The 27,320-nt window shown below is 32.8% G+C and overlaps 1 protein-coding gene across 1 annotated transcript in view; it reads right to left on the minus strand.

The window, feature by feature from the left end:
- The window catches only part of LOC129005644 (uncharacterized), a 55,642-nt gene that overhangs the window by 17,583 nt on the left and 10,739 nt on the right, over positions 1–27,320 (minus strand). The window contains exons 8-27 of the mRNA XM_054434604.1: positions 25,775–25,906; positions 24,844–24,888; positions 23,429–23,554; positions 21,986–22,030; positions 20,705–20,830; positions 20,306–20,350; positions 16,271–16,399; positions 15,210–15,254; positions 14,057–14,185; positions 13,059–13,100; positions 8,129–8,257; positions 6,991–7,035; positions 6,679–6,804; positions 5,993–6,034; positions 5,423–5,584; positions 3,944–3,988; positions 3,539–3,664; positions 2,864–2,905; positions 1,842–1,973; positions 888–932 (exon numbers count right to left, since the gene is read on the minus strand). Coding sequence (XP_054290579.1) covers positions 888–932; positions 1,842–1,973; positions 2,864–2,905; positions 3,539–3,664; positions 3,944–3,988; positions 5,423–5,584; positions 5,993–6,034; positions 6,679–6,804; positions 6,991–7,035; positions 8,129–8,257; positions 13,059–13,100; positions 14,057–14,185; positions 15,210–15,254; positions 16,271–16,399; positions 20,306–20,350; positions 20,705–20,830; positions 21,986–22,030; positions 23,429–23,554; positions 24,844–24,888; positions 25,775–25,906 — 1,758 coding nt within the window. The remainder of the gene's footprint in view (positions 1–887; positions 933–1,841; positions 1,974–2,863; positions 2,906–3,538; positions 3,665–3,943; positions 3,989–5,422; positions 5,585–5,992; positions 6,035–6,678; positions 6,805–6,990; positions 7,036–8,128; positions 8,258–13,058; positions 13,101–14,056; positions 14,186–15,209; positions 15,255–16,270; positions 16,400–20,305; positions 20,351–20,704; positions 20,831–21,985; positions 22,031–23,428; positions 23,555–24,843; positions 24,889–25,774; positions 25,907–27,320) is intronic.

Below are 27,320 nucleotides of genomic sequence, written 5' to 3' on the forward strand. Positions count from 1 at the left end.
ATTTTGACCCAAGGAATGACTACGTAAATTGCAGGGCCTGATTACCCATTAGGCTAATTAGGCTGGAGCCTAGGGCGCCAGTCAGCCAAGTGTTTTAGGGGGGGCGCCAGACAGCTAAGTTGGGACCGGGGGTGTGAAAAATGTTTTATTCCAAAAAAAGGATTCGCGCAGATAGGGAATGAGGCGGGGGAAGGGTGGTTCAGCAGATTTTCATAATCATTGTATTTATAGTATAATAATTGAATGTAAAAACATTTTACGATACTTTTTGTTGCAGATAAATATAGATAAATGCTGTAAAACTAAGTAATTCTATCTAAAGGCCCTAATAAAATTGTATTAGGCCTAGGTGATTAACAGAGTTAATTTAGAAAGTAGTATATTATTGTTTGGTTTTTTGTTTTTTGATATTTTAGGTTAGGTCTACTTTTGATTTAATACAATCATATGTTTAATAAAATTTAAAATAAATACATTATTTTAAAACAAAAAGTTTTATATTCCTTGAACAACCGATTTGTTACTATTTTAAAAGTTCCTAATCAAACCATGCAATAATTAATGATCAGTTTTCTTTTGTTTTTAAATAAACTGAATAGCAGTATAATGCCTTTGGCCATTTTTAATTTTTGAATTCAGTATTAGTATTCATACTTAGAAATTTTGAAAGTGGTGGCAGAGAGGAGTGGTAGTGGTAGGGAGGAGGGGGGCGCGAAAAACATCAGCCTACTGGCGACTAGACTCTTAATCAGGCCCTGTATGTCCCCACCTTTTTTGAACACCCTGTATAGTGTCAGTTGGAAATGAGATAGATCATTTGGATAAAAAAATTAACATTTTATCCTAAAATTTAATTTATATATAGAGACTTTTGCAACTTTACTTACCAATCTCTGGCTTTGTACAGGCTCCTTTATGTGCCAAGATATGGTCTGAAAAATTTGGATAAAATACAGCTTGTATTACAAAAGGGCTTAGGTTTATTGGAAATCCAATATTTTAGATAATTTAGACCCAAGAGAACGGATTTGAACCGATATCGCTTAAAAGCATTTATTATAACTTTAACTAAAATTAAAATGCTACTGGCTAAGAAAAAAAAGATGCCCCTGTACCCTCAAATGGTTTCCAGTTTTGAAATCAGGAATTTAAATTTAAAAATCATTTTAAAGGATCACAAACTGAATGTGTCCAATAAATGTAAATAGTTTATTTATTGCTGAATTGCTTATGTAGCCTAGTAGTGATAAAGGATGTATTACTAGTTTGAAACTAGTGTAACTATTTGTATAAAAATAATAACTTACATATATACTTTTGCATATACTGTATTAAATTTTTTTTATAAATATACATATTTAGAAATGGGAACAGCAGCTTGGTGATTCATAATTTTGTGTTGATAGTCTTGCTGGCAAAAGGTTTTAAGCCACCTACACTGCTTCTTTTATTGCATATACATACTGAATAGCATTATTTGTGGTTTTGGAAGGGCATTTTTGTGTAAGGTGAGAACCAAACACAAATCGTACAACACAGTTATGCCTGTATGCCAATATGAAGATAAACCAAACAGAGGGATATGACATCCACAGCAGTGATGTTTATCATCCAAAATTGAAGAATTGTTGTAAAATATGTCGGTTATGTTGAACCAATAAATTTAAATTATGACCCACCCTCAGAACTTTTAATTTGTTTTGCATACTTTAATAGAGCTCAAAAAAGATTGTGAGGGTTATAGAGTCTAAAGAATTAGCAATATACTACTTTAATTTACTTTCTATTTGGTTGTTGATAATGCAGACAATTGATAAGAATATATTACTAAAATAACTTACCACCATAAGCACACTGGACTTCTTTATCATACCAGCATTTATTGTCAAAAGTACTGAATTCCTTTGTGGAAGGGCTGTAGCCACAGTATGGGTCATATTTTTTTACACAGAGTTCCGTGCATATAGGAGGAACTGGAAAGATGAAAACCAAACAAAGAGATAAGTTTGCCGTTGTTAAACTCTACTATAGTATGAATATAATCAAATCAAATATGTCTTACATTACAACACTTTTTGATACATATACATCCACACTTTTACCAATGACTATTAGATACAGAAGAAGTCATCCCATCTATATGGATCAGCTGTCGCCAATTTTTTACTAAAAAAGAATGTAGTTGTGTGAGCCAGTCACAGATTGCGCTAGTGACTAAAACTCTATTTTGTACCTTATTATTTGTTACTGACATAGTTGCTGGGTCACAACAGTTGCTATAGCTCATAATTAAGTCATTCCATCAGTTTGACTTGGTAAAAACCATAATGTAATCGGCATAAATCAGTAATTTATATCAGCGCAATCTGTAGGTGGCTCACATCAACTAAGACAAATTTTATTAAAAACCTAGCTACAACTTTAACATGGGGATGGAATGTCTAGTTGTTGTATTAATAGTCAAAGCTTTTACCCCCAAAATACAAGATGTTACAACAGCAATTTATTTTGACCAGTCACACCAGGCATTTGAACTGAGCACAATTGAAGACTGAGGGAATTGAAATGGTATCCTTCTGTATATACAGTTGGTTCTCGTCAGAAGTTTTGGAATTATGCTCTGGTAAGTTTCTGCAGTATCCAAGTTGAAAACATTCATTTCACTTCCTATGTTTTCAGTCGATAAGTGGTTTTGTATTTGGTACCTATTGTATTTTAGTGTCAAAATTAATGTACCCCTGAGATATTTAGATGATTTAAACTTGTTGCATTTAACCTTCATAGGGTTAGCCTTAACAAAAGCTAAAAGTTCATATATGTATTTTAAAACAATACTGTACGGATTTAAATGTAATCTACTTACGGTGAGATGGTTGGCACTTTCCTTCATAAGCAAAATAATAATCTGAAAATGAAAATAGGTAACAAATAATTATTAAGTTTAATGCTTGGAATTAATATACTCTTTTGTAAAGTTTATAAATTTGTGTAAGCTGTTTTCTAGGGTTGCTCATTTGTAAAATGATGCCTACAAATAATAATTTACACTTGTGCCCATAAGTGTTTGATTATTGAGAGACCTATTGGATTTTGCTATTGAGGGTCGGGCTTTTTTCATTCAGTTACATCTAGTTTATTATTGTGCCTTGACGGGGACACTTACTTCAAGCTCATCAAATCTCAGACCCTTTGTGAACCTTGAGATTTTCTGAATGATCATTCTCTTACCTTATACCTTGATCAATGGTAACTGTCATGCGAATACCCAACAAAGGTGGACATTCAAACAATATACGGAAGGCTGTTTCTTACTCCTAAAAGCAATTCCTACAAAAGAAACTCTCAACTGAAATTCTATTCTCTAAGTGCCCACTAAAGGCCCGGAGGATGCTAATAAAGCTTACTGTTTTCTTCAGACACTTCCTATTTAGCAGTAACCATTGCTGCTCTCACAGTATAGAAACATAGATAACTTACAAAAGTCTCTCACTTAGTATATAACAAAATATTAACAAACATAATTTCCATGCAAGCCCACCTGATCTGTAACAACTTAGACTCAGCAGCAGCAGGTAGATGTTTTTGAAAGTCTTGTAGCCAAGAGTGGGGCTACGACCACACACTGGAGAAATTTCCTCAGAAATTTTGCGTTTGCAGTCATTTTCTAAAACAAATCGTCACTCACACATCAGCTACCCGCAACCCTTAAAATGTGGATCGGTAAATAGCCATTAATGTAAAACATAATATCCGAAAGAGCTCTGATTGTTTTGAAGAATATAAAGGTGTAATAGTTACAACGGATATTAGCACACATATTTTTACATTGCGCTAGTATTAATAACACTCAATGCTCACTCTCTAAAATTGTGCCACAATCAACAGCCTATGCAATAAATATTTTTATCTTCTTAGTACCTATTGCAAATAAGTAAATATTTACCTAGTTCACCCTTAGAACACTCTCCTTCGTGAGCAAATATTAGATCTGAAAGCAAATAAAATATTATTAGACTAACATTGACATACATTGATTAACATCAATTAATTAAGATAAGTCGGTGGCTCAGTTGGTAGTGCCATTGACTTTGGGCCCAAGGCAGCGAAGTCATGGGTTCGGATCTTGGTACCTGCCACTACTTTGTATCAGTGCAGTTCACCCTTGTACTGTATCGACCCACCCCTTGCTTTGCTGAATACGTTCCACGACGGGCAAATGCAAGGTTTAAAGAGAGCGCCAACGTCTTTAACCTCTAAAATTAAAAATAAATCTCTATAAATTTTTAACCTAAACTGGATTAAAGATATAAACCTAGACAAAAAAATGAGGGTATGTGAGATAATAGGTATTTTGAACATGAACCTTCAATTGTCTGCATAATTAGACACATTAGACCAATCATATTATTATTTAATTGCAAAGCATATTAGGATAGCTGCTGACATAACATTCTAAAAACTAACAAGTATGTAAGAACTTGATTCCATGGTTATTGGTCAACTATCATACAACTTACAAACATTTAACACTATTTGATAGCAAAAGTAATAATAAAATGATGTGAAGTTGGAGTAGATTGGTACATTTATGTCATAAGCTCATATCCTTCTGAGATATGAGAAAGCTTCGTTCAGACACAAGACAATACTGTAGAGATTGAATGTTGTCACATTATCACAGTTTGAAGGAGGAGTAGTGGGGAGGGGCTTTCCCTATAAAAGGTAGAAGAAAAAAATAAATGTTATCCAGGGACTTATAAATACTTTAATCCAAAACGTTTAGTGTAGCCTTATAACATTTGGGAACCAGGTAAATCAGGTAATAGAATGTCTTTTAAAAATGGGTAGCAATGTTTTTCACTTGCTGGCAATACAGTTTTTCCTGAGGATCATAGTTGTTGGAAAGTTTTCTTAGGGGGTATTTAGATTCAGGATAGTTTTCCACTTTCAAACCATTTTCTAACAAACACAAACCTACCACAAATATATGTTAAAAAAAAAACTAACTGTTCGTTATTATTCTATAATATTAAAGCTCATTTAAAAGAACGCCATGAGAAATTTGGTTAAAAGCCTTGTTGAAATCCAACAGAGTGACTCCTACAGATTCATTGCCACAAAGCTTTTTAAAATTTTGGTCACAGCATTCTACTTTCCTCTGATCCCTGGCCTTGCCTGTACAGTACATGAGGGAATTAGCCACCAGTCAAGGAGAATCCAAGGTGATTTGGAATCAGATCACATTAGAAACTTCTAACCAAAAGATTTTAAATCAACTGGAATGATAATCCCATAACAGCATTTTTCCTTGTACTATCTGCACTAGTCTAGATCCTAATGAGAGGTAAGACGAGATCCTCCTATAACCTCATCAGTTTTTGAGAACTGGTATTAACTCTTAGTTCTAGACACTGACACTGACCTTCGTTATATTTGCATTTTTCAGCATTGAAGAGACATTTGTTGGAGAATGTCTTGAACATTCTGTCACTTTTGATGTATCCACAAACCGGTTTGTATTCTTTTGTACATATGGCCCCCTTTTTGCAGTCCCCTTGGTCCCATTTAGGTGGCACTGGCAACACTGTAATAGTCACAACTATTTGAAAGCTTTGATATGTATAAAATTAGAAAACAGCCACAAATATGTTACACTAACTGGATAGCTAAGCGAATAAACATGTTTGCCTGGTAATCAGAAACTGGTCACCCGTAAATTAAGGGATACAACATTTTGTTCTGTAATGTTTGACATTTTGTTATTTTTATCATTGAATTATTCGTTTCAAGCCGTAACCATCTCAACCACTCTTGAAGTGCTTAATAGAATTTTAAAATTCTAACAGGTCTTTTGCCTTGAAGTTAAGAATTCAAATAATTATAAGGATAACTATTGACTCATTTATGATATTATAACCACAAATGATGAGCAATAAGGTTGGGCACAAGCTTTCTATTTAGATACAGTAAGCATAGTAAAAATTAAACTTACCTTCGTGCTTTTTGCATACACCACCATACTCATATTTGTAATCTGCAAATAGAAATAAGTCTTGTCTCAATCATGTTGCAAAATAATTGTAGTTAAAATCGAATAAACACAATATAAGATTCCAATGTAAACAAGACTATGAGGTGATGTAGCATTTAACCCTGCAATCTAAGAAAAGTTCATGAAAACACAGTGTTGCAGTAGCAACCTGACAATACGAATAAACACCATGTAATAATGTTTATTCTGAACTTTTATTAATTTGATATCAAGCAATAATAATAGTTTATTTTAAAATATCTTGAAATAACATGAACCTGTATATTTTCAATAGGTACTACTTAAACAGGTAGTTTACAAAAACCTTCCAAACCCATTATTATATTTTTAACTTTAAACAGTTTTTTGATTTTTTTTACTAAACAGAATGCGGTAGGATGTGGCACTATTGACAAATATCTATCAGTCAGCTTAAAACAGGTTGAAAGTAGTTACCATGTCCTTTCAGTCAAGTGTACAATAAATTTCCATTGCTTTTTTAAATAATCTAAATCATTGTTTGAAATCATTGCACTTTCATAAATTGTAAATTCAATTTAAATTTAAAAAGCAACAAACAACTACAATACCAGACTAATTACTAAAGAAATATTATATGAAGCATTACGGTATTTATAACCACAAACCTGATCCGTAGCATGAGACGTCATATATGAAATGGCACTTGTTGGAGAATGTTTTATACCCTTTGGTGGGGCTCTTGGCACAAATGGGCCGATAATCATATGTGCATTGGAGTTGGCAGTTTTTCTCTGGAAATAGGAATAAGAGGTAAGGTTACATATAAGCTTGCTAATATTCAAAGTGCAGGGACAGTTAAGATAATGCTGTATTAATATCCTATACAATATTGAGATATTTTCCATAAATTGTTTTCTAGTTTATGATAAAAGTTTTTGATTAGATTGCTTGAATAAGGAAGTAGTAACATATCTTACCTAACTCTTTCTTGGTACACTCCCCCTGATGATTCAGCTTGTAATCTAAAACACAAAATGTAATGAAATTGCAATTCAGGCAATAAAATTATAATTGAAAATACAATACTGTTTAATTTTAACTTGGACTTAATGTAATGTTACTTTAAAGTCAAAGTGGAATTTTTCGGTTTTTAACAGATTGTAGTTACAAATTAATATTGTGTAAAGATATAAACAGGTATAAACTGCTAATAGACAGCTAATAATTATGCATTATAAATTAACTTGACCCCTGGCACAAGATAATAGTTTTCTTTTGAAGAAAATATCTGCGGTTGTTTATAAGCGTTTTGCTATCTCATCATATTTTACAGGAAAAAGTTATTCGGACCATTTGTGGAGCGGGTTCTGTGGAGTGGATCTTTGTAGAACACTTTTCATCAGGTTTAGAATTTTGACAATAATTAATCTATATATTTATCAAATCATGCAGTATACAAAAATTCTATATACAATAATATTATTGTATGTTGTTGAATTTGCAGCTACATGAATTTGATGTAAGACAAGATGTATTATTGTATTATGATGATATAAGATCATAATACAAGTAGTAAACTTCCTTTAGACATCCCGGCTCATAGACATCAAAAGAGTAGTAATAGTCATAGACTTAACACATACATTTTCTTTTATAAATTGCCTTATTCAGCCAGAACTGTATCCTTCAAGATATTCAAATCTAAATGATGTGGGTTGTTGATTAGCAATCCTTTCTATGGCATCCATGAATTTGTAAAAAAAATTTAAAAATTGAATTCTAAAACAAATATGTTAATATATAATCTCAAACAAATATGTTAATATTTAATTTTGATGTGTACATGATCCATATTCTCTAGACTTTTTATATTTCAGTTAACTAAGTACTTTGTAAACTTTGTATTTTATTTATCATTTTGGAAAGTTTTGTATTTGTTTTAACTATGTCTATTCATTTTTACATAGAAAGGTCAAGGACAATAAAATTCTTGATTTGCGGTTTTTGATCATGTAACATTTTAAAACTAAAAGTAAAATTGTAAATGAACATTCATTAGTTTTTAAATTGATTGTGCAAAAGCGTATCCGTCCTATACTTGCTAGAGCAGTTTACCTCCTCCTTTGCAGTTGTTCTCCACCCCAAGAATGCAAGTGTTGGAGAAAGTCTTGTAGCTGAACGTAGAACTGTACCCACAGACTGGGCTGTACTGCAGGGTACATAGTACCGGACATTTGCCTCCAACTAAGCTCCAACACACCCAACACAATCAGCACATTTTACAAACAATTTCAGTTTCTTAGATTTCAAATTTACGAGGGTTGTCTCCATTGCCACCAAGCAAGCTAGCTCAAATCTGAACCAGCGTTATGCTCTTTACTCCATCCATTAATATTCTATGTCCACTCCTACACAACATTAACCCCACAATTATTGTTGATTTGGACTTAGTGTTTGGACTGTGTGTTGTGACAACACAATGACTTAGTGTTGGGGCCATCCACTCCCCTCACTTCTGTGCATTACTTTTTCATATTTATTAATACTAGAGGTCGTCCAGTGGTCGAAAATTCGACCAAAAACATGTAACATACACGTATTGACTATTGGATACTGAAGTAGACTTTCCATCTATATGGACCAACTGTCGCCATTTTTTTTACACATATAGTTGTGTGAGCCATTCACCGAAAGCGTTTCTTTAATTCTATTTTCTACATTTTTTTGTTGCTGACAAAGTTGATGGGTCATAACAGTTGCTATAGCTAATTCAAACAGTTTGACTTGGTAAAAAACATCGTGTATTCGATAGAAATTTAAGTCACTTAGATCAGCGCAGTCTGTTGGTGGCTCACATGAACTACGACGAATTTAATGAAAAAAAAAACTGGTGACAACTTTAACATGGGAATGTAATGTAGCTTCTCTTCTTCAGGCTTCTCTATTCCCCCCCCCTGTAAATAAAACATGTGATTGAAATTTCTTCCATTTGTTTAGATTTTCTGTTTATATTTCGTTGTTATTTCGTCACCATCATGGCAACCCATAAAGCCCATGTTAAATTTAAAAAAATTCAAATTCATTTTTTGTGCTTATATTTGAGCCTATTTTAATTTTTAAAGGGATTCTGCACTTCTACAGGAAGATATCTTTCTAACGGTATGTGTAGATTTTCCCTGCGATGCACACGAGCTGAGAAAAAAGGTTTTAAAGAAACATGCTTGCCTATTAATATATAGATAGATTTATGGTCTATCTTGTTGTTACCTTTATTGTTAAGTTTTTTTTTTTATTTTCTTCAGAGTTTACCGTACCTTTTGCACATTGTTCTCTTCTGTAAACTTGCTGTTTTTGCCTCCATACTATGTATTTATTTTGAAGTGTTTCATAATTTTGGGTTTGCTTATTAGTCCAGCATCTATAGGGGGTTGAGTATGCACTGAAAGTGTAACTCTTTTTGACTTTTGATTGTTGTTGGGGGCATCTTGGAGATGACAAAAACCGATGTTGTCGCCCTCCCAGCAGGTGCACAACTTGGGGGGGAGGGGGGGAGGTGCTCCGAGATGCGTTCTAGAAAATCGCTTATATCTCGTAAACTATACACGATAGAAACAAGCTCTAAACGGCATTGTATTACCAACTTCATCTACTTTAAAAAAGTATCCAGGAAAAGTCCCGTATCTATGATATTAGTTGAGTTATTTAACAATTTATTTAAAAATTTGAATACAAACCCCTAAATAACGTTAAACTATCCATTAAAACCCCTTTAAAACAACAATATCTTTTCTTCTTTTCGTCCATAATATTTTTAACACGCTAAAGACTTTATATGGTAATTATATCGAAATATTACAAGGTTATGCGAGGTTTCCGATGAAGCGGCACGGTGACGCGGGTGACGCCGCTGCGCGGCAGAAATCAACGTGTAGTACAGACTTGTAAAAATTGGGTATGTACCGAAAGTGTAACGCATTTTGACTTTTGATTGTTGTTGGGGGCACCTTGGAGATGACAAAAACCAATGTTGTCGCCATTCCAGCAGGTGCACAACTTGGTGGGAGGAGGTGGAAGTAGCGCTGAGGCGCGTTCTAGGACATCGCTCATATCTCGTGAACTAGACACGATAGAAACATGTTTTTAACGGCATTGTATTACAAACCGCATCTGCTTTAAATATTTTACAATGAAAAATTCCATATCAATGATAATAATTGAGTTATTTGACATTTTATTAGAAATGAACAATTTAAAGTCAAAATACCGTTTATCTACCTAGATAACTCTCATAAAACAATGAATAGCACTGTGTTTGGAGTGCATTCTATGTTCAACACACGAATTACAAAAAATTAAGTGTACTGTACATTCCTTAAAATAATATGTACGGAGTTCTTGAGTTAGCAAAAAAAATAATTATAAGCTGTTTTTAACACTAGGCTATTTTAAATATAAAATTTAAACAAAAATCTAGGTACAACTACCAAAGAAAATGCTTCAGTTTGAAATGTATCCGGTTTTTATTAAAAGAATATTAAAATAAACTTGGAAATGTTGTACTTCATTTTAAAACTTAATTACCATATAAACAACACATATGAAAAGAATAGATATTACCTATTTCGGTCATCTTGTTTGAAACAGTCTTAATGATGAGGATTTCTACAATTTTTAAAACATTTGCAGTAGGAGCAGCAGGATGACTTGTTTGAAAAGCAGCCACAAGTTGATCTAGAACAAATCTTGCATTTACATGACTTTAGCAAATTTGTAGGAGCCGGGGGCAGGGTCATAAGAAGGGGGCGCATTTTTCCTGAGCTGTCTTTGAAAAATCGGTACTGGAATAGATCTAAAGGCTCTATTTCTGCTGTCAAGGACTTTTCTCAAAAATATAGTTGGGCACTACACCGTAACAGGTGTAATTTGAAGCTGGCCGGTGTGCAAGGCATTTTACTAATGTCCTTGACGGCAGATGGATTAGTTGTGATTTCTATATAGCGGCTGTCATTGCAGGTGCTTTCTTTTCTTCTTAATCCTGCTGCTCCTACTGCAAATGTTTTAAAAATTTTAGAAATCCTTATCATTAAGACCGTTTCAAACAAGATGACTGAAATAGTATCCATTGTTTTCTTATGTGTAGTTTATATGGTAGTTAAGTATTAAAATGAAGTACAGCATTTCCAAGTCTATTTTAATATTCTTTTAATAAAACCGTATACATTTCAAACTGAAGCATTTTCTTTGGTAGTTGTACCTAGATTTTTGTTTAAATTTTATATTTAAAATAGCCTAGTGTTAAAAACAGCTTATAATTATTTTATCGCTAACTCGAGAACTTTGTACATATTGTTTTAAGGAAAGTACAGTACACATAATTTTCATTGTAAAATATTTAAAGCAGATGCGGTTTGTAATACAATGCCGTTTAAAACATGTTTCGATCGTGTCTAGTTCACGAGATATGAGCGATGTCCTAGAACGCGCCTCAGCGCTACTTCCACCTCCTCCCACCAAGTTGTGCACCTGCTGGAATGGCGACAACATTGGTTTTTGTCATCTCCAAGGTGCCCCAACAACAATCAAAAGTCAAAATGCGTTACACTTTCGGTACATACCCAATTTTTACAAGTCTGTACTACACGTTGATTTCTGCCGCGCAGCGGCGTCACCCGCATCACTGTGCCGCTTCATCGGAAACCTCGCATAACCTTGTAATATTTCTATATAATTACCATATAAAGTCACTTTAGCGTGTTAAACATATTATGTACGAAGAAAAACTGTACTGTTTGTTGTTTGAAAGGGGTTTTAATGGATAGTTTAACGTTATTTAGGGGTTTTTATTCAAATTCTTAAAGAAATTGTTAAATAACTCAACTAATATCATAGATACGGGACTTTTCCTGGATACTTATTTAAAACAGATGAAGTTGGTAATACAATGCCGTTTAGAGCTTGTTTCTATCGTGTATAGTTTACGAGATATAAGCGATTTTCTAGAACGCATCTCGGAGCACCTTCCCCCCTCCCCCCCAAGTTGTGCACCTGCTGGGAGGGCGACAACATCGGTTTTTGTCATCTCCAAGATGCCCCCAACAACAATCAAAAGTCAAAAAGAGTTACACTTTCAGTGCATACTCAACCCCCTATAGATGCTGGACTATATTGTTAGTCTCTACTTCGTTAATATTTATTGTATTATTGTTCCTGCATGTTAACTAGTCTTATTGCCACTTCCTGTGATATTTATCATATATTTATTTTCTCAACTTTGTTTTGTTAATTAAGTGTAGGTAGTAGATAGCTGTAATGGTCACACGCATGTATTATTACGTCATCTTTTTTTGGCCATCTGTATATAATTGCAATGTGAAATGTAAAATGGTGTTTGCCGTATACCAATAAATAAATAGATTAGTTGAACACAATGCTGGCTTCAGATTTGAGCTGACTGACTCAGTCACAACACGGGCACAATGGATTCAATATTTTACATACAACCTTTGTAGAGAGAACTCAAAAAGATTAGCTTGTAGTTCATGTTATAAATATTATTTCCTAAATTAATTAATATATATACCGTACTGTGTTTATAATTCACCTTTTTAACACACGGCAATGAAACAACTTAATAAAAAAAACTATTATATTATTCATTCTGATAGCCCCTGGACTACGGATAATGACTTTATAGGCTTACCTCCAAAATTTTGGACTACTGACCCTATAAAGTCTATTTTTGCCTTAGCCTATAAAGTCAAAAAAACTATTAGTCGGTTTTTTTTGTTTTTACTTTAAGGGGTAAGCTTTATCATCGTTGTCTTTAAAACAGTGTCCATATAAAACATTTTTTTATAAGTTTGTATCAAATACAGCAAGTGTTATTTAATTATAGCAAACAATGTTCACTGCTGTTAAAATTTGTTTTAAGTCCTGTTACATAATATACCAAGGTAAGTTTACATTTTCAATCAAATAAATAGCTGATTTGTTTGGTAATATAAATATGCTAACCAATTAAATGATATTTAATTATTGTACTTACTTTCACTAGCTGAACACTCCCCTTCATGCTTTACTATGTAGTCTGAAAAAAAAACAACAAAATGATGCTGAATAATTTCGATTTTGTTTTATCAATCTGTCAAAATGTATCAAAATGCATCTATTGTGGAAATTACATCAATATTTCATACCAAAAGACCATGGCTAATAAAGTTTTAATTTTTAAGAGGTAGAAATGATTCAGCCTTAAACACAAAAATAAATAGTGGTAGATTTTTACTTAAAGAGTTTTGACAAAATAATATGAGGTGATAATATCAATTTTATCAATTTTAAGTTTCCATTATTCCTTACTGGCCTGAAAATTATCCATAAAGAGACAATAATTTGATGCAAATATGTCATAAATATTTAGAATTCAAAACTAAAAAAAAATTAAACTTATGATATTGATGTTATTACAGTACACCAAATGAACATTTTATCCTCCAATTTAATTTAAGGTATTTCTTCAATAAAATCTGCATAATGACAAAAGATCTTGAAAACCTGGACACAACTGACTTTCAATCAAAACTAACTGGATATTTTACAGGGTGACTTGCAGATAAAACTCACTGAATATTTTACAGGGCGACTTGCAGATAAAACTAGCTGGATATTTTACAGGGTGACTTTCAGTCAAAACTCGCTGAATATCTTACAGGGTGACTTGCAGATAAAACTAGCTGGATATTTTATAGAGTGACTTACAGATAAAACTAGCTGGATATTTTTTATGGGTGACTTTCAGTCAAAACTAGCTGAATATTTTACAGGGTGGCTTACAGATAAAACTAGCTGAATATTTTACAGGGTGGCTTACAGATAAAACTAGCTGGATATTTTACAGGGTGAATTACAGATAAACCAGATGGATATTTACAGTACTGGGAGACTTTCAGTTAAAACTATATGAAAATATACAGGGTGACATCAGAGTTGTAAACAGATTTTATAGTAAGATTTTCACTTAGTAGGTTATATTTTGTAGCTCACCTCTACCGTTACAGATGTTTTCTTTGTTCAGTTGGCACCTGTTAGGAAAAGTGAAGAAGCCCTTGGACTTGCTGTATCCACAAACCTTCGTTCCAGGCTTCAGGCAGAAATCAGGTAAGCAGATCAAACCTGCCACAGTAAAATCCGTTTCACTTGGAGGTTTTTATTAAAAGTGACAATGTTTTACATCACTTTGTCCATTCCCATAAGTTGAGGCTTGTGGGAAAATGATAAAACTTATCCCCATATGCCAAACATCAAAACAAGGGGAAAGAAAGTTGGTTTGTCAAAGAACTTAAATTGGAACTCCAGATGATGTTTCAAGTTTAGGAAAAATAATATTACCTATTATAATTTTATGAAAGGATATTGGATCAGTTTAGACTGATAGCTCTAAGCTTGCTGAACAATCACCCATCGCTCCCTTTCTTCTCTGTACCATCTCTGTGCAATTCAGAGGGTGATTGAGGGAAATTACTCTTTAAAACATGACAAGGGGCAGACACCTTCCTCAGGAGGAACTCATAGACAGGATGCTGCAGTATATAAGAAATCAAAGGTATTATACAGGGTGTCCCGGAACTCTCTACAAAAGTTTTAGATCATTGTTCCTGAGTAAGAAACATATCTTTAGTGATACCTGACCGCTGGAGGTTAGTTGCAGCTCATGCTGAAAGCGGTCACATATCACTAAAGCTGCCATATCTCAGTTAATATTCGTCCAAACTTAAAAAATAAGGTGTCAATCGGCTTACAATGAAATTGCCTTAAAAAGGTTATTGTTGTAAAGTTTTTGTAAAATCAACGGTTTTTGAGTTATTTAAGAAACAAAATTTTAAATGTCCGCCATTTTGTTTTATGAATTTGAAAATTTTTCATAATTTTTTGGTGGCTTGGTCTAGTTGTCATAAATGTTTGTGCGAAGTTTCCATTTTGTATGTTTAACCATTCTTTAGAAAAAAATTAATAAGTGAACAAACAACATGACGGCTGTGTGAGTAAATAAGGACTTCCGGACAATTTAATTATGGTATTTAGATATGTTTCTTACTCAGGAACAATGCTCTAAAATTTTGGTAGAAAGTTCCGGGACAACCTGTATATTTTAAAAGACATTTTTTTTTACTGATACAATTTTTTTTATTGTACTTACCATTCTCTTTTTTTGTACACTCCCCAAAGTGGGCAAATTTATAATCTGAAAATTAAAAAAAGTATATTATTAACGCAGACAAGCCTTGTTAGGCTTTTGCAGCTTATTGGAGATTGTAAAACTTAAATTTTGTACTTGAATAAATATATAAATAAACTATCATTATTTCTATAACCTGTTACTTTAAAATGTTGATGACAAACATATGTTTATTTTAGGTATGGACGAGATTGGATTTTTAGTTCGAGACGAGACGAGACGAGATTTTTTATTTCTCATAAAATTTCGAGACGAGATCGAGACGGGATTTCCCTTCTCATACATAACGGGAAATGCACGTTCAAAATTTTTACCTGATTTTGTAACATTGTTAGATGACTGTTTAAATACAAAAATAATGATAATAGGCAAGAATATTTACAATCTTTTATTAAAAAACATCAGCATAAAATTTTTTTATTAATCCCGCCTAACTTATTAAAAATGCCTACGATTAGGAAACATAGTGATATCAGTTAGGATAGAGTTCAACTTATCCTAAAATAAAATAAATCATAAAATAAAAGCAATATTAATTTTTATAAAATAGTTACTTGTTTAAACTTTTTATAGTAATAAAACATTCCTCACACTGCTTACACTTAACAAAACTTCTCATATGTTATTAAAGTAATATTATCAAAATAATTAAAGTAATATTTACATTCAAAGAATTAATTAAAAAAGAACGCCTTCGAAAAGGAAACGCAACTACAACACGCTCCTGTATTGCGGGTATTGCATTGACTTTTTTTTTACTTTTTTTTCTCGTCTCGATAAAAATCTCGGCCAAAAAGAAATCTCGTCTCGTGTAACGAGATTTAAAATTTCCCGAAATTTCGAGACTTGACCATCCCTAGTTTATTTCATAGTGCTTGGAATTGGAGATTAGTTATTTATGTGTCAAGGCCAAGAATAAACTATTTTCAACATAATACAAAATATTATGGTTTTATGGCACAGAAAATAAATTTAAAAATGTAAATGCCGATTTATTGTATATATGTATTTCTAAGACATACCTCCGTATTTGCAGGTGTTTTCAGAGTACAAGTAGCACTCGTTATCGAAAGTAGTATAACCTTTTGTTGGGCTCACACCGCACACTTTTTTACCTTTGTATCCTTTACAAAAGCTATTGCAGTACAATTCTGAAAAATTAGACATTTCATTGTTATAAATTTCATGTTAAAAATACATATCTGATAAAAGTACAGTAAAAAATATCCATTTTCAGGGTATAAACTGCTGATTATCTCTTATGCAGTTAAATTTAACTTATAGGCTCGTTTCACATATACCCAGCATGCCGTTAACCCAATTTCTAGTCGGCACTTGCACGGGTGCACTGTTCACTTAAGCCAACACCGGCACTCCAGCAGTTCTACTCCTGCTTGTGCAACTTGCAGCTTGTGCTGTGTGTAGTGATGGCAAAGCAATGGAACGTGGCAGGGGCGAATATAAGGGAGGGGGGGGGGCAAGGAGCCTGGGTCCCCCCAAAATGATGGATATTAAGAAAGAATAGGTATCATTATATGAATTATTTATCATGAATCATACGCGAAGTCATCGCCATGGTAGACAGTGATAGTTTGTGCAAGTTCAGGTTGATTCAGAATCACTCAAGCTCCCACCCGCCACCCGGCTATCTTCGCTTGCAGCAGGGACCGATAGAGACCAGCATATCTACCGGCCACAGGGGAGGGGAGTAATGACGAGTTCAGTCAGTTCAATGGTAGCCATTGTTATTGTTTGCTAATTGTTATTTACATCTGTTCGACATATTTTGTACTGAAATGTTAATGTTTTGCAGTTTGCACAAAAGAGTACTTATATACAGTGGTAAGAATCCCTCCGAATATGATAATCACAAGCATGTATTTGACTCCTTAGGTTCGGATAAGTGTTTACAGATTGGATGACACACTGTTAAATCTTGACCAATGTTTTCTGATTTAGTAATTGAGATATCTTATTCATTTGGCTTGAATAGATATATTTTATAATTTAATGGAAGGATATAATAATAAAGTGTAATCTTGGTAAAGTAAAGGACACATTTAGCTCAAATTACCGCAGAAAAACTGAGATAAAGTATCATGGTGTGTCTACTCTAAATTACTTAACCTAACCTTAAATTAATTTCGGCCCCTTCAAAAAACTATTCTATATCCGCCACTGGAACGTGGTAAAGCAATTGCAATCTTACTTTCGTATAGACTGTTGAAAATAAGAAGAGGGAAGAATCGACTGCACTAGGTACACCCTTTAAACATGAAAAGAAACCAATTTGGGGCTTTTTATATTCCTTTTGATGGCTTAAGAAATGGCAGTAAAGGATTATTTTAATATTTTGTAATGACTATTGAAACTATAATATGTTAATATGTTTAACTATAGTGTGTATTATTGTACTAAACTCATAAGCATTTCAACATCTACTTTTGACATAATTAAAACTGAACACACTACAGTAAATAAACAATAGTAAAAATACCTCGTTAAGGCGGACAACAGACAACAGTGGCCGGTTGTATGTGAACAGTCTCGAGGGGGCACCTGGTATCCCCCGAAGAATACACGGCAGAAGGGTAAGTAATTAACCGACCACGACACGTCATGCATATATGAACAGTCCCATATACTTCTTCACCCAAATGCCAGTTAAACGACACCAACAGCTGGGTATATGTGAAACAGGCCTAACACCCCTGCTGATTCTTATCTGCAGGGACGCCCGAGCTTTGGATGGGCTGACGAATTCAAAGACACAAAACTTGTTACACCTTTTAGAATTTTCTTTGTGAAATATGTCAACTTTGGTTTAAAAAATGTGCAAGTCTTGTATTGTTTTAATCATTTAATAATTTTTAGTGTGTCCTTCCTTTTCAGAATAGAACCCTAGACTCTAGTCCGGAACCGTTTCACACATTACTTAAGGCTAGGTTAAGAGGCTTAGCATTATCACATAAACTAAAGCGGTTGGTGGTTGGCAGAACTTAAACCCCGGATCTCATCATTCTACCACTGAGTGAAAATTTAAAAACGTACGTTTTCAGGAAAAGCACTTTGCAAATTTTTTTCCCCTTTTTTCAAAAATTTTATTATTTTTTTTATTTCATTAACATTTGAAGTTTCATAAAATGTCCATGGTAACGCAATATCTTTGGTAGTTTTCTTTTTAAAGAGCATCTTTCGTAGAAAAACACAAAATCCTGTCACGACCATAACGGACGTTTAAATGAATATTAAAAATAGTTAATATTATTTTTATAACTATGTTTTGCTATAAACTAATTTACTTTTATGACCATTATACAATAAAAAGGTCACTGAGCTTTTGGTATATTTGGTCTTTCTAGAAAAAAATAAAAAAAAATAAAAAAATAGAAAAAAGCCAATAAATCTTTTTAAGTTTGTATAACTCCAAAAAAACTTACCTGAGACCCAAAAAACCGTTATGTTTGTATAGAGGTGTGCTTCTTTTGTGTATAAAACATTGAAATATGACGATATTTTAATTTTTGAAATTTTTATGATAGAAATCATAAACGTGATGGTCAGGGACAAGCGGTACGGTCGTGAATTCTCTGGAATAATCAAAATCTTTCTAAACAATCCTTCAATTAGACTGTTAGTTATAATAAAACTATGTGTTTCAATTGAACTTAACTGTTCAATTTACAATTATATTAAAGTTATTGTCACGACCAAACACACTATAATCCATAAGGCTGGATTGGTCGTGAAAAAAACCGCGATGGTCGTGAAACTTTGGTCGTGAAATTACGTGTTATTTGGCTCTGTTCTGGCGGTAGCCCTGCACCTCATGTTCGAGGATACAAAGTGGACTTCTAGGTTAATCTAGCAATTGAAATGTCTTATAAACAAAAATTAACACCATGTCTACTTCATCGAATGACTACGTACGGTCATGGACACACCAAAATTACAAAAAACACAATCTTTCCTTTATTAATCTTGTAATTCCTCCTTTCAACTCAAAACGACCGGCACTACAATCCTGACGTACACCCCGAACTAGTCTATAAAACCAACTGACTCCATCGACGCCAGGCTTGCCACTGTCGTGCTCCAAAGTTGAAAATTTTTCCCAAATGGTCGTGACGCCAAATCGAGGGACAGACTTATTTTGTCATGGTAGTCAGTCTGCAATGACAATAAAATTATAATATGCTCCTTTTTTGTAAGTTTAATAACCATTGATGACATAAACATATGGCTTTATATATTTCGGCATGAATTATTAGTCTAAAAACAGCGTGAAAGTTGGAAAATGTACCCTAGGGACACGTCATGGTCGTGAATTTCGAGACTTTAAAAATACGAAAAAAATACCTAGATCCTATTTAAAACCAAATAAATGTGTGTAACATGTTGCCCCCGTCCCAAAAAATATTAAAACACATAATAATAAACTATAACTCCAGTATCTACGAAGTAAAAGGCCAGGGACATGAAAACGTACGTTTTTAAATTTTCACTCCACTATACCAGCTTGCTCCCTCTATCAATTTAGTTGAATTTATTCATCCCATAAATTCACAATACAGTGGTTGAAGATCAGCAAATGAATATGTGACTTAACAATACAAATCATGCATTGTAATTGACACTTAGAATGGCATATTAGAATAAATATATACAAGAATTCAATTTATTAGTAAATTTATTAGCAATTACCTCCACCCTTTATTGAACATTCAAGAGTACTTTGTGTTATGTTTGTAACAAAACCTGAGACCTGTGAGCAAATATTGCAGAGGGACCGGTCATAAATTGTCACACCAATCAATAAATAATTTTACTAAACTGATATGTGAACGCTATTTTAGGTTGTTTAATTTTGTGTGAGTGAGATGATTTCTTAAAGAGCCTTATACCCTCAATGAATGCTTACCAAGTCAATTTAAATTATAATGAATAACCAATTTTGTTAAACAGATGTTTAAATGATATCATAGTCTATTTCTTATTTTGTGTTGTGTGTTTTAGCTGATTTCTCAAAAGGATTTATTCTCTCAATGAATGCTTACCAAGTTCTTCTTTTTTGCATTCCCCACGATGAACAGCGGCATAATCTACAGAGTAAAAAAATGACAAGAATAAAAAAGATTTTAAGGTCTATTTAAATTATAATAACATAATAAAACATAAGGTGCTACAAAATGGTGGTCATTTAAAAAAACAATTGATAAAATATTTTTTTCTGTCAAAACAAAATTGTTTAATTTAACAGTTTACAATTTTCTCTAAATCCAATAGTTTACGAGTGGCATCTAATATTAATGATGGCACAGTTTATTTGTTTGCCAGCTAAAGAACCAAGTATTTAATTTAACAAATGTATAAAAATCAACACAATCTTCTCGTTTGTGAATAAATATTTTATCACAGTGTTCTATTTAATAAAAGTAAGTTGTGAAATCTCTGACCTGATCCGTAGCACGAGTTCTCATAGTTGAGATAACATCTGTTAGTGAAGGTTTTGTAGCCTCTTGCATAACTGTAACCGCACACAGGTTCCTCTGAGTGATAACACTTCTCCTTACAGCTCTTCTCTGTTTAGGACAAACAATACACCTTAACCATGGCAAAACTTGTCCTATATTACACAATTAAATAAAATATAATCATTTTCTTAAACTGAATTTTGATACCGGTAATCAGCCAATTACTTGACCAAAATTGTCAGATCGAATAAATTATACAAAATTAACGTAGCTCCTGATGCCTTATTATATACCTACTTTACGACTATAAGAGGTGAAATTAATAATTTAATGCTGTAAGGACTCCTATAAGAGAATGAATAACATGGAAATAAGAATACATGACTCATGTCACAACACAAATCAAATTCAAATACAACACAAACACAGACACCAGACAATAACTCATTTAGCAAAACATCAGAATTCAGTGTATCGAGCTAATAGGCGTCGTAATTCTGTAAAAACACAATCATAAGGAAATAATGGTAGATCTAAAATTGATGTATCTATATTGTATGAATGTAAAACCTGTAATCAATTGCCAAACAAAATTGTGTATAAATGATTGTTGAGTTAACTACTTTATAGTGGGGACAGCTAGCTCATTGGTTAAGAATGAGTTGAATCAATAATTATATAAATTATTTTTTCTAAATTATTCGTTATTATAAAAGTAAACTAAGAGAAAATCATACACAGACAACATGTGAATATTCAGTACTGTATCATATTTTCAGAGCTAAATAAGTCCACAATTTCTTAGTTGTGGTTATATATTTTTATAGATATAATATACTGTATAGAGGTGAAACATTTTTTTCGGCACAATCACTGCGTCCTTGTTCGAGAAATGAATTAAATATGGTTTCAACTATTTGTTTTTAATTCTAAAACAATGCAGAATAGACTGTTCATTATAACCAAGTATCTTATTTTGAGTAAAATATTTTTTATATAATCTATATTTTGGATTCAATTACAAACACAATTGTTTTATGATATTTTGGACATGTCATAATTTTAGAACATTTTGTTTGTATTGTAAACTATTTTTTTAATATTCTTAAATGTATATTTTAATTTAATTAGTAACCTTCATCAATAAATTAAAATAAAAGTTATAACTCAGACATCAACTCTAACAAAGAAACGGAAAAAAATTTGGCTACAAAATTTATGATTGACAAATCTTAATTATTGTGAAAGAAATAAAATACCTACCAGTTTCAGTAACGGAGCATTCGCCCTTATGAACAATCTTGAAATCTGGAACAAAAATGTTATAGATTGTTTAGGATCACTGTTTTGCGTTTTCCACTAAATGTTTAAAATACTTTTTACTTGGGCTACAACAGCACATACTACAAATTTTATCCACTGATTAAAATCGTCTAACTGTCTAGTAAAAAGAAATTTCTGTGTGTTCTGTATTCTGTATACTGATGTAAGGGAAATGTTTATTAAATTTAAATTATTTTAATTCACAGAATATATAATGTACATATAATATAATGATCAATGGCTAACTAGTTTCACTGTATTTACACTTCACCTTGTTGGCAGAACTGGAGAACAGCTGTTAATTAACTAAAGTCATTTTTGTAATGAGCTGCTTCTTCAAATCTTTCTTAGTTGGCTGTTTCCCTTAAAAATTGTACAAACTCGTGAAAATGTAAGTAGAAAACATTTTAAAAATAAGAAAATTGATTTATGTGGTTTGTATTGTAAATAATCTTGATTGCCATGTTTTTACCTATGATTATATATATTCTTTTGATTGTCTGTCAGTTAGTAACTTTGTAAATGTTAAATATTAAATACTCAACTTTCATGTTACATTTGGATGAAAAAGCACATGTTCTGAGAATATTTTGTAAATTGTAAAATCACCTTAAATTAATTCTGTTTGCTTCAACTATGTGAAATTAGTATAACTTTAGTTTACCTGTTATTATTTCTTTTGAAATTGTTACAGACGAGTTCAAGCATTAGGCCTACTGTACTTGAAACAGTCATAGTCCGTAGGAACTGGGAATCACAGCCTATTTAAGCCAGTCAAATCGTAGGAATTTTACCAAGTAAGACTGTTGCCATTTAATTACTGATATAGTAATATTAGGTATCATTTATAAGGAAGATTATAAAGGATTTTCATTATTTTGAAGAATAAAATTATAATTTGTTATTACCATGCATTGGAGTAATTTGTGCAGCATCCTACCATCTGAGGGAAATCACCAAATGATAGGTTATCTCAGCAAACACCATCTTAGCTGTTAGCTTGGTGTTGAAGGATAATAATTCTAAATTAAATCTTGCCTACCTACTCTCCGGTGATTGGCCTATACATATTGGGTAGTGTACAAAAAATGTGTTCTACAATAACGTGACAGTTTTCCTCACCAAAAGAACAGTTTTTTTTTTTTTTTTTTCTTTCAGATGGACCAACAGATTAAAGTGAACTACAAACCACAGCATTATCACTTAGCTAAAAACCGTGGTGATTGGTAGGTTCTAACATTTATTTAGCCCTTTGAAATACACCGGAAAATTATTATAGCAACAATTATATAATATTATTAGGTAGGAAAGCAGTGCTGAGTATTCATCATCCCCTTGACCCTTTTGGGTCAAATTTTCTTTGTTGTACATAAACAATCCTACCTCCGTATTTGCAGCTGTTCTCAACGTAGAAGAGACATTTGTTGCGGAAGGTTCGATAGTACGGAAGACTGACAGCGCAAACAGGTTCCCCAGTTTCTGGGCAGAACCCAGGCTTACAGAATGATTCTGAAAGAACATAAGAATAGCTGGGGTTATTTGAAGAATTCAGTCCATTTTTATATTCAAGACCTTTCTCAACCTAAAATACGAGGGTTGATTTTAAGTAAACTCTGTTTGTGCGTATAGCTTCTTAGATTGCTTGTTTGATGCTACAAGGCTGCTCGCCGGTTACTGGCATCATTTGTGAACAGAACGGCGCCATTTGAAGCTCTGTAGCTTCACACTTTGCAGTGTGTCTAGAACAATTTTAAAGTTATAGAATCTCCTGCTGCATACAAGATAAGGTCAGTGATATGTTTTTGACTGCAAGAAACATATCGGCTGCAGACGTTCATCGCCAGGTGACTGAAGTTGATGACCCTGATGCAATGAGTCGTGAAAGAGCATAAATGGGTTAGAGAGTTTAAAAATGACCTGAAAATTTTCATTTTGGAAGGAGCTGTGTTTTTGGTGGGTACTCAGACTTCTCACAAATTATCAAAAACTAAAGTTTTCACAGCCATTTTTGCACTCCCTAACCATAAATTTCAGCACTTTACCCTCACTCATTGCATTAGGTTCATAACCTTCAGTCATCTGGCAATGAATGTCGGCATCGTTGTGCTTGACTTTCTTGTGGTTAAAAAACATATCACTGACTTTATCTAGCATGTGGGGGATTCAATAATTTTAAAAGACACCAAACAGCTGATTTTATTTGGCAATGAGTGATCATAAACAAAAACATAACCTCTCTTATTGGATATGAGTAGTGATTGTTAGTCATTGGGAATAAGGATTTGTAGGGATTTTTTATTGATCAGTTAGCTTCTTAGAGTAGTATGGCATAAAACATCGTACGTCACCTGTCCAAAATGTGTTTCCCGGACTCGTATGGTAATCCCGAACTTGACTTCATCTCGCACGGGAACGACCACACTCGTCCGGTAAACACCTGTTTTCAGGACTAGTAACGTAATATACTATTACCTCAATCACTACCTTTATTTATTAAACATTTCTGTAAGTAATGTGTTTAACGTATCACTTTAACCAGAAAATGATTATTTCATGAGTATTTTAACGAGTATTATGATGAGTCAGTATTGCAATGATATTTTATCCTATTAAGTGATGCAAATGATGTTTATGTATTTTCTAAGGCATATGTCTTTAAAAGTGATTTAGTAAAACATAAAGGGAATAATAACAAAGCATCCCACACCTGTACGAACATTTCTCTAAAAGGAAAACATCCTGTTTTAGATTCAGGAGAGAAATTTATTAGTGATTTTAAAAATGTATACAATTTTTACCTTTTTCTTCCTTTTTGCATTCACCAGAATGTACCAGTTTGTAATCTGAAACAGAGTTAACGTCATATTACTCATGATTATAAGTTTGTCACCAGATTTAAGGATTGAGAGATTACTATAGCAACATTTTGAAGGATCAATGTTAATTTTAGAAGAAGCTTCCAATGCAGATGTTATAATTTGTTAAAAGTCTACAATAATTCTGATAACGTTACCGAGAATTTAAGTTCATGAAGTATTAGAATATATAAAAGAGGTTACATAATAGTATTAGATTCAGTAGTTTAATTAATAGTGGAATTTACAACTACTTAGATTAGGGATGCATCAAAAATAATTATGAAATATTAAGACTGAAATTACTGTAATTAAGACCTATGACATTCATTAAAGAGTATACTAAACGTTAATTAACTCTGAATGTTTAATGTAGTCCCCACATTACAAAATGGAAATGATCGTAAATAGCCTCAAAATTTCAGATAAATATGGGAAATTATGAAAATATTGGCTTATGGTAATCCATACCCTAGAATGCTCTCAGAAACTAGTTTCAATACAAAAATGATGATATCAGGCTGTAATAGGACATATCTTGACATATGTCATCTCCCACAGAAGATTAAAACAATAGTTTTATATTTGATAAAGATGAAGGTTATAGCAAAACAAGACAAAGGGAAAATATACATCCTGGTACAAACTGAAGATGGTACCAATGTTATACTCAAACTAGTTTCTGAGTACATTTTGTGGATTACCATTAGCATGTATTTACATAATTGAAAAAGTTAAATATCTAGAAAAATACATTTCTATAAAAATTTATTTGGAATGAATTTCTTAGAGGAACAAACTGTTGCATTCTTCCTGTATTATAATATATCTGTTATATCAAATCAAATCAAAATAAATCAAATCAATCTCATACTGGAATCAAACTTGGGACAGGAGTTTTCTTTGTAGAAGATACACAAGTTTCCAAAGGTTTTGTAGCCCTTTTCTTCGCTGAAGCCACAAACAGGTCTGTATTCCTCTGTGCAGAACCAATTGCAGTTGGAATCTATAAACAAACGAATCTATAATGTATTTTAAGGGTGGAAGATATAAATAGAAAGATAGGGGGTTGAATCTTGAAAGTATGTTTTGTCTGACGAGTAGTTCATAAATTTGTGTAGTATTCCTAGTCTTAAGAACGATTCCTTGAATTTGTACAGTATTACAATATTGTTATTTTTTTTAAAGAAAAGTCTCTATCACTCTAAAAATTAATGTAACCTTTTATGTATTTTATAGTTAATTATCGTAATCTTTATACTGACGCTATTTAAATGCACTACTTGTATACTAAGAATAAGAAAATTTGATTTCATATGAATGTTTCCTTTATGGTTGCCATGTTTTTTAAGTATGCCTAATATGTATTTGGGCTCAAGTGTGCATCACCAGGAGCAAAATGTATTTATATATATAAAAAAAAAAAAAACTACACTATTTATTTACTTTGATTGGTAGACGATTTATGACGCAGGCGTAGGAACACGTGAGGAGAGGAGAGACGCTACACTTGTAATTGCCTGACTATTGAGTCGTTCTGGACACGGCCATTTCAAGAAACACCATCAAACTCTGGGAATCATCAATGTCAACCATAGGATTGTTGACTTTACAACCAGTCCATGAGACTGCAAAGCACATCATTCTGTATTGCAACAGGCTTGAGGCTCTGTACGGTCTAAAGCAGCTGGGTGATGAATCAAACGCTAACATTGGGCAAAAGTTCAAGGACACGGGTATAGGCTTACCTAGTTAGATGCACAATAAGCTTCAGATGATGTGCCGGGACCCCTTACAATTCAATACAAGACTATCACTTCTAATGCTGCAGAGAACCGACAACACCACTGTCTTAGAATGAAAGTTCCAACATCACAATATCACAACCATACCTCAAGCCAACACTACCAGACCCACTCAACAATCAGAAAGTGACAAATGTAACGTCTCCGGTTTCAACGCCCGCTTTGTAAATTGTCCGTTGACCATTATAAATAAATAGTGTAGTGTTTTTAAGAAGTGATGTAAATATAAACTAGTTCCTAATGAAGCCACACATGTGGTGAAATGTACATTGGGCTTCATATCAAACATACTTCAAGAACCTGGCAACCATTAGGTAAACCTACATATTTTGTTCATAAAGTCGTAAAAATCCTTTAATATTTTCTTTGTTAGATCATATATAGCATATTATATTGTCAATATACAGTATCTAGCTTTTTCAGCAAGCATCTATGTTATTCAAAGGATAAACTGCCTACTTTTTTTCTTAGAATTACAGTATTGTCATTACTATATTTCTTCTTTTTTTGTAAATAAATAAATAAACCTGCATACTGATGAAATGAATAAATAAAATAAATTGTATCCCTACTCAATGAAATAAACAATTACCGGTACCATATGGTATTGACTAA

The sequence above is a fragment of the Macrosteles quadrilineatus genome, unplaced genomic scaffold, assembly GCF_028750875.1.
Source record: "Macrosteles quadrilineatus isolate MER2022 unplaced genomic scaffold, UCM_ALF_1.0 Scaffold_28__1_contigs__length_1566739, whole genome shotgun sequence".
Classification (NCBI taxonomy): domain Eukaryota; kingdom Metazoa; phylum Arthropoda; class Insecta; order Hemiptera; family Cicadellidae; genus Macrosteles; species Macrosteles quadrilineatus.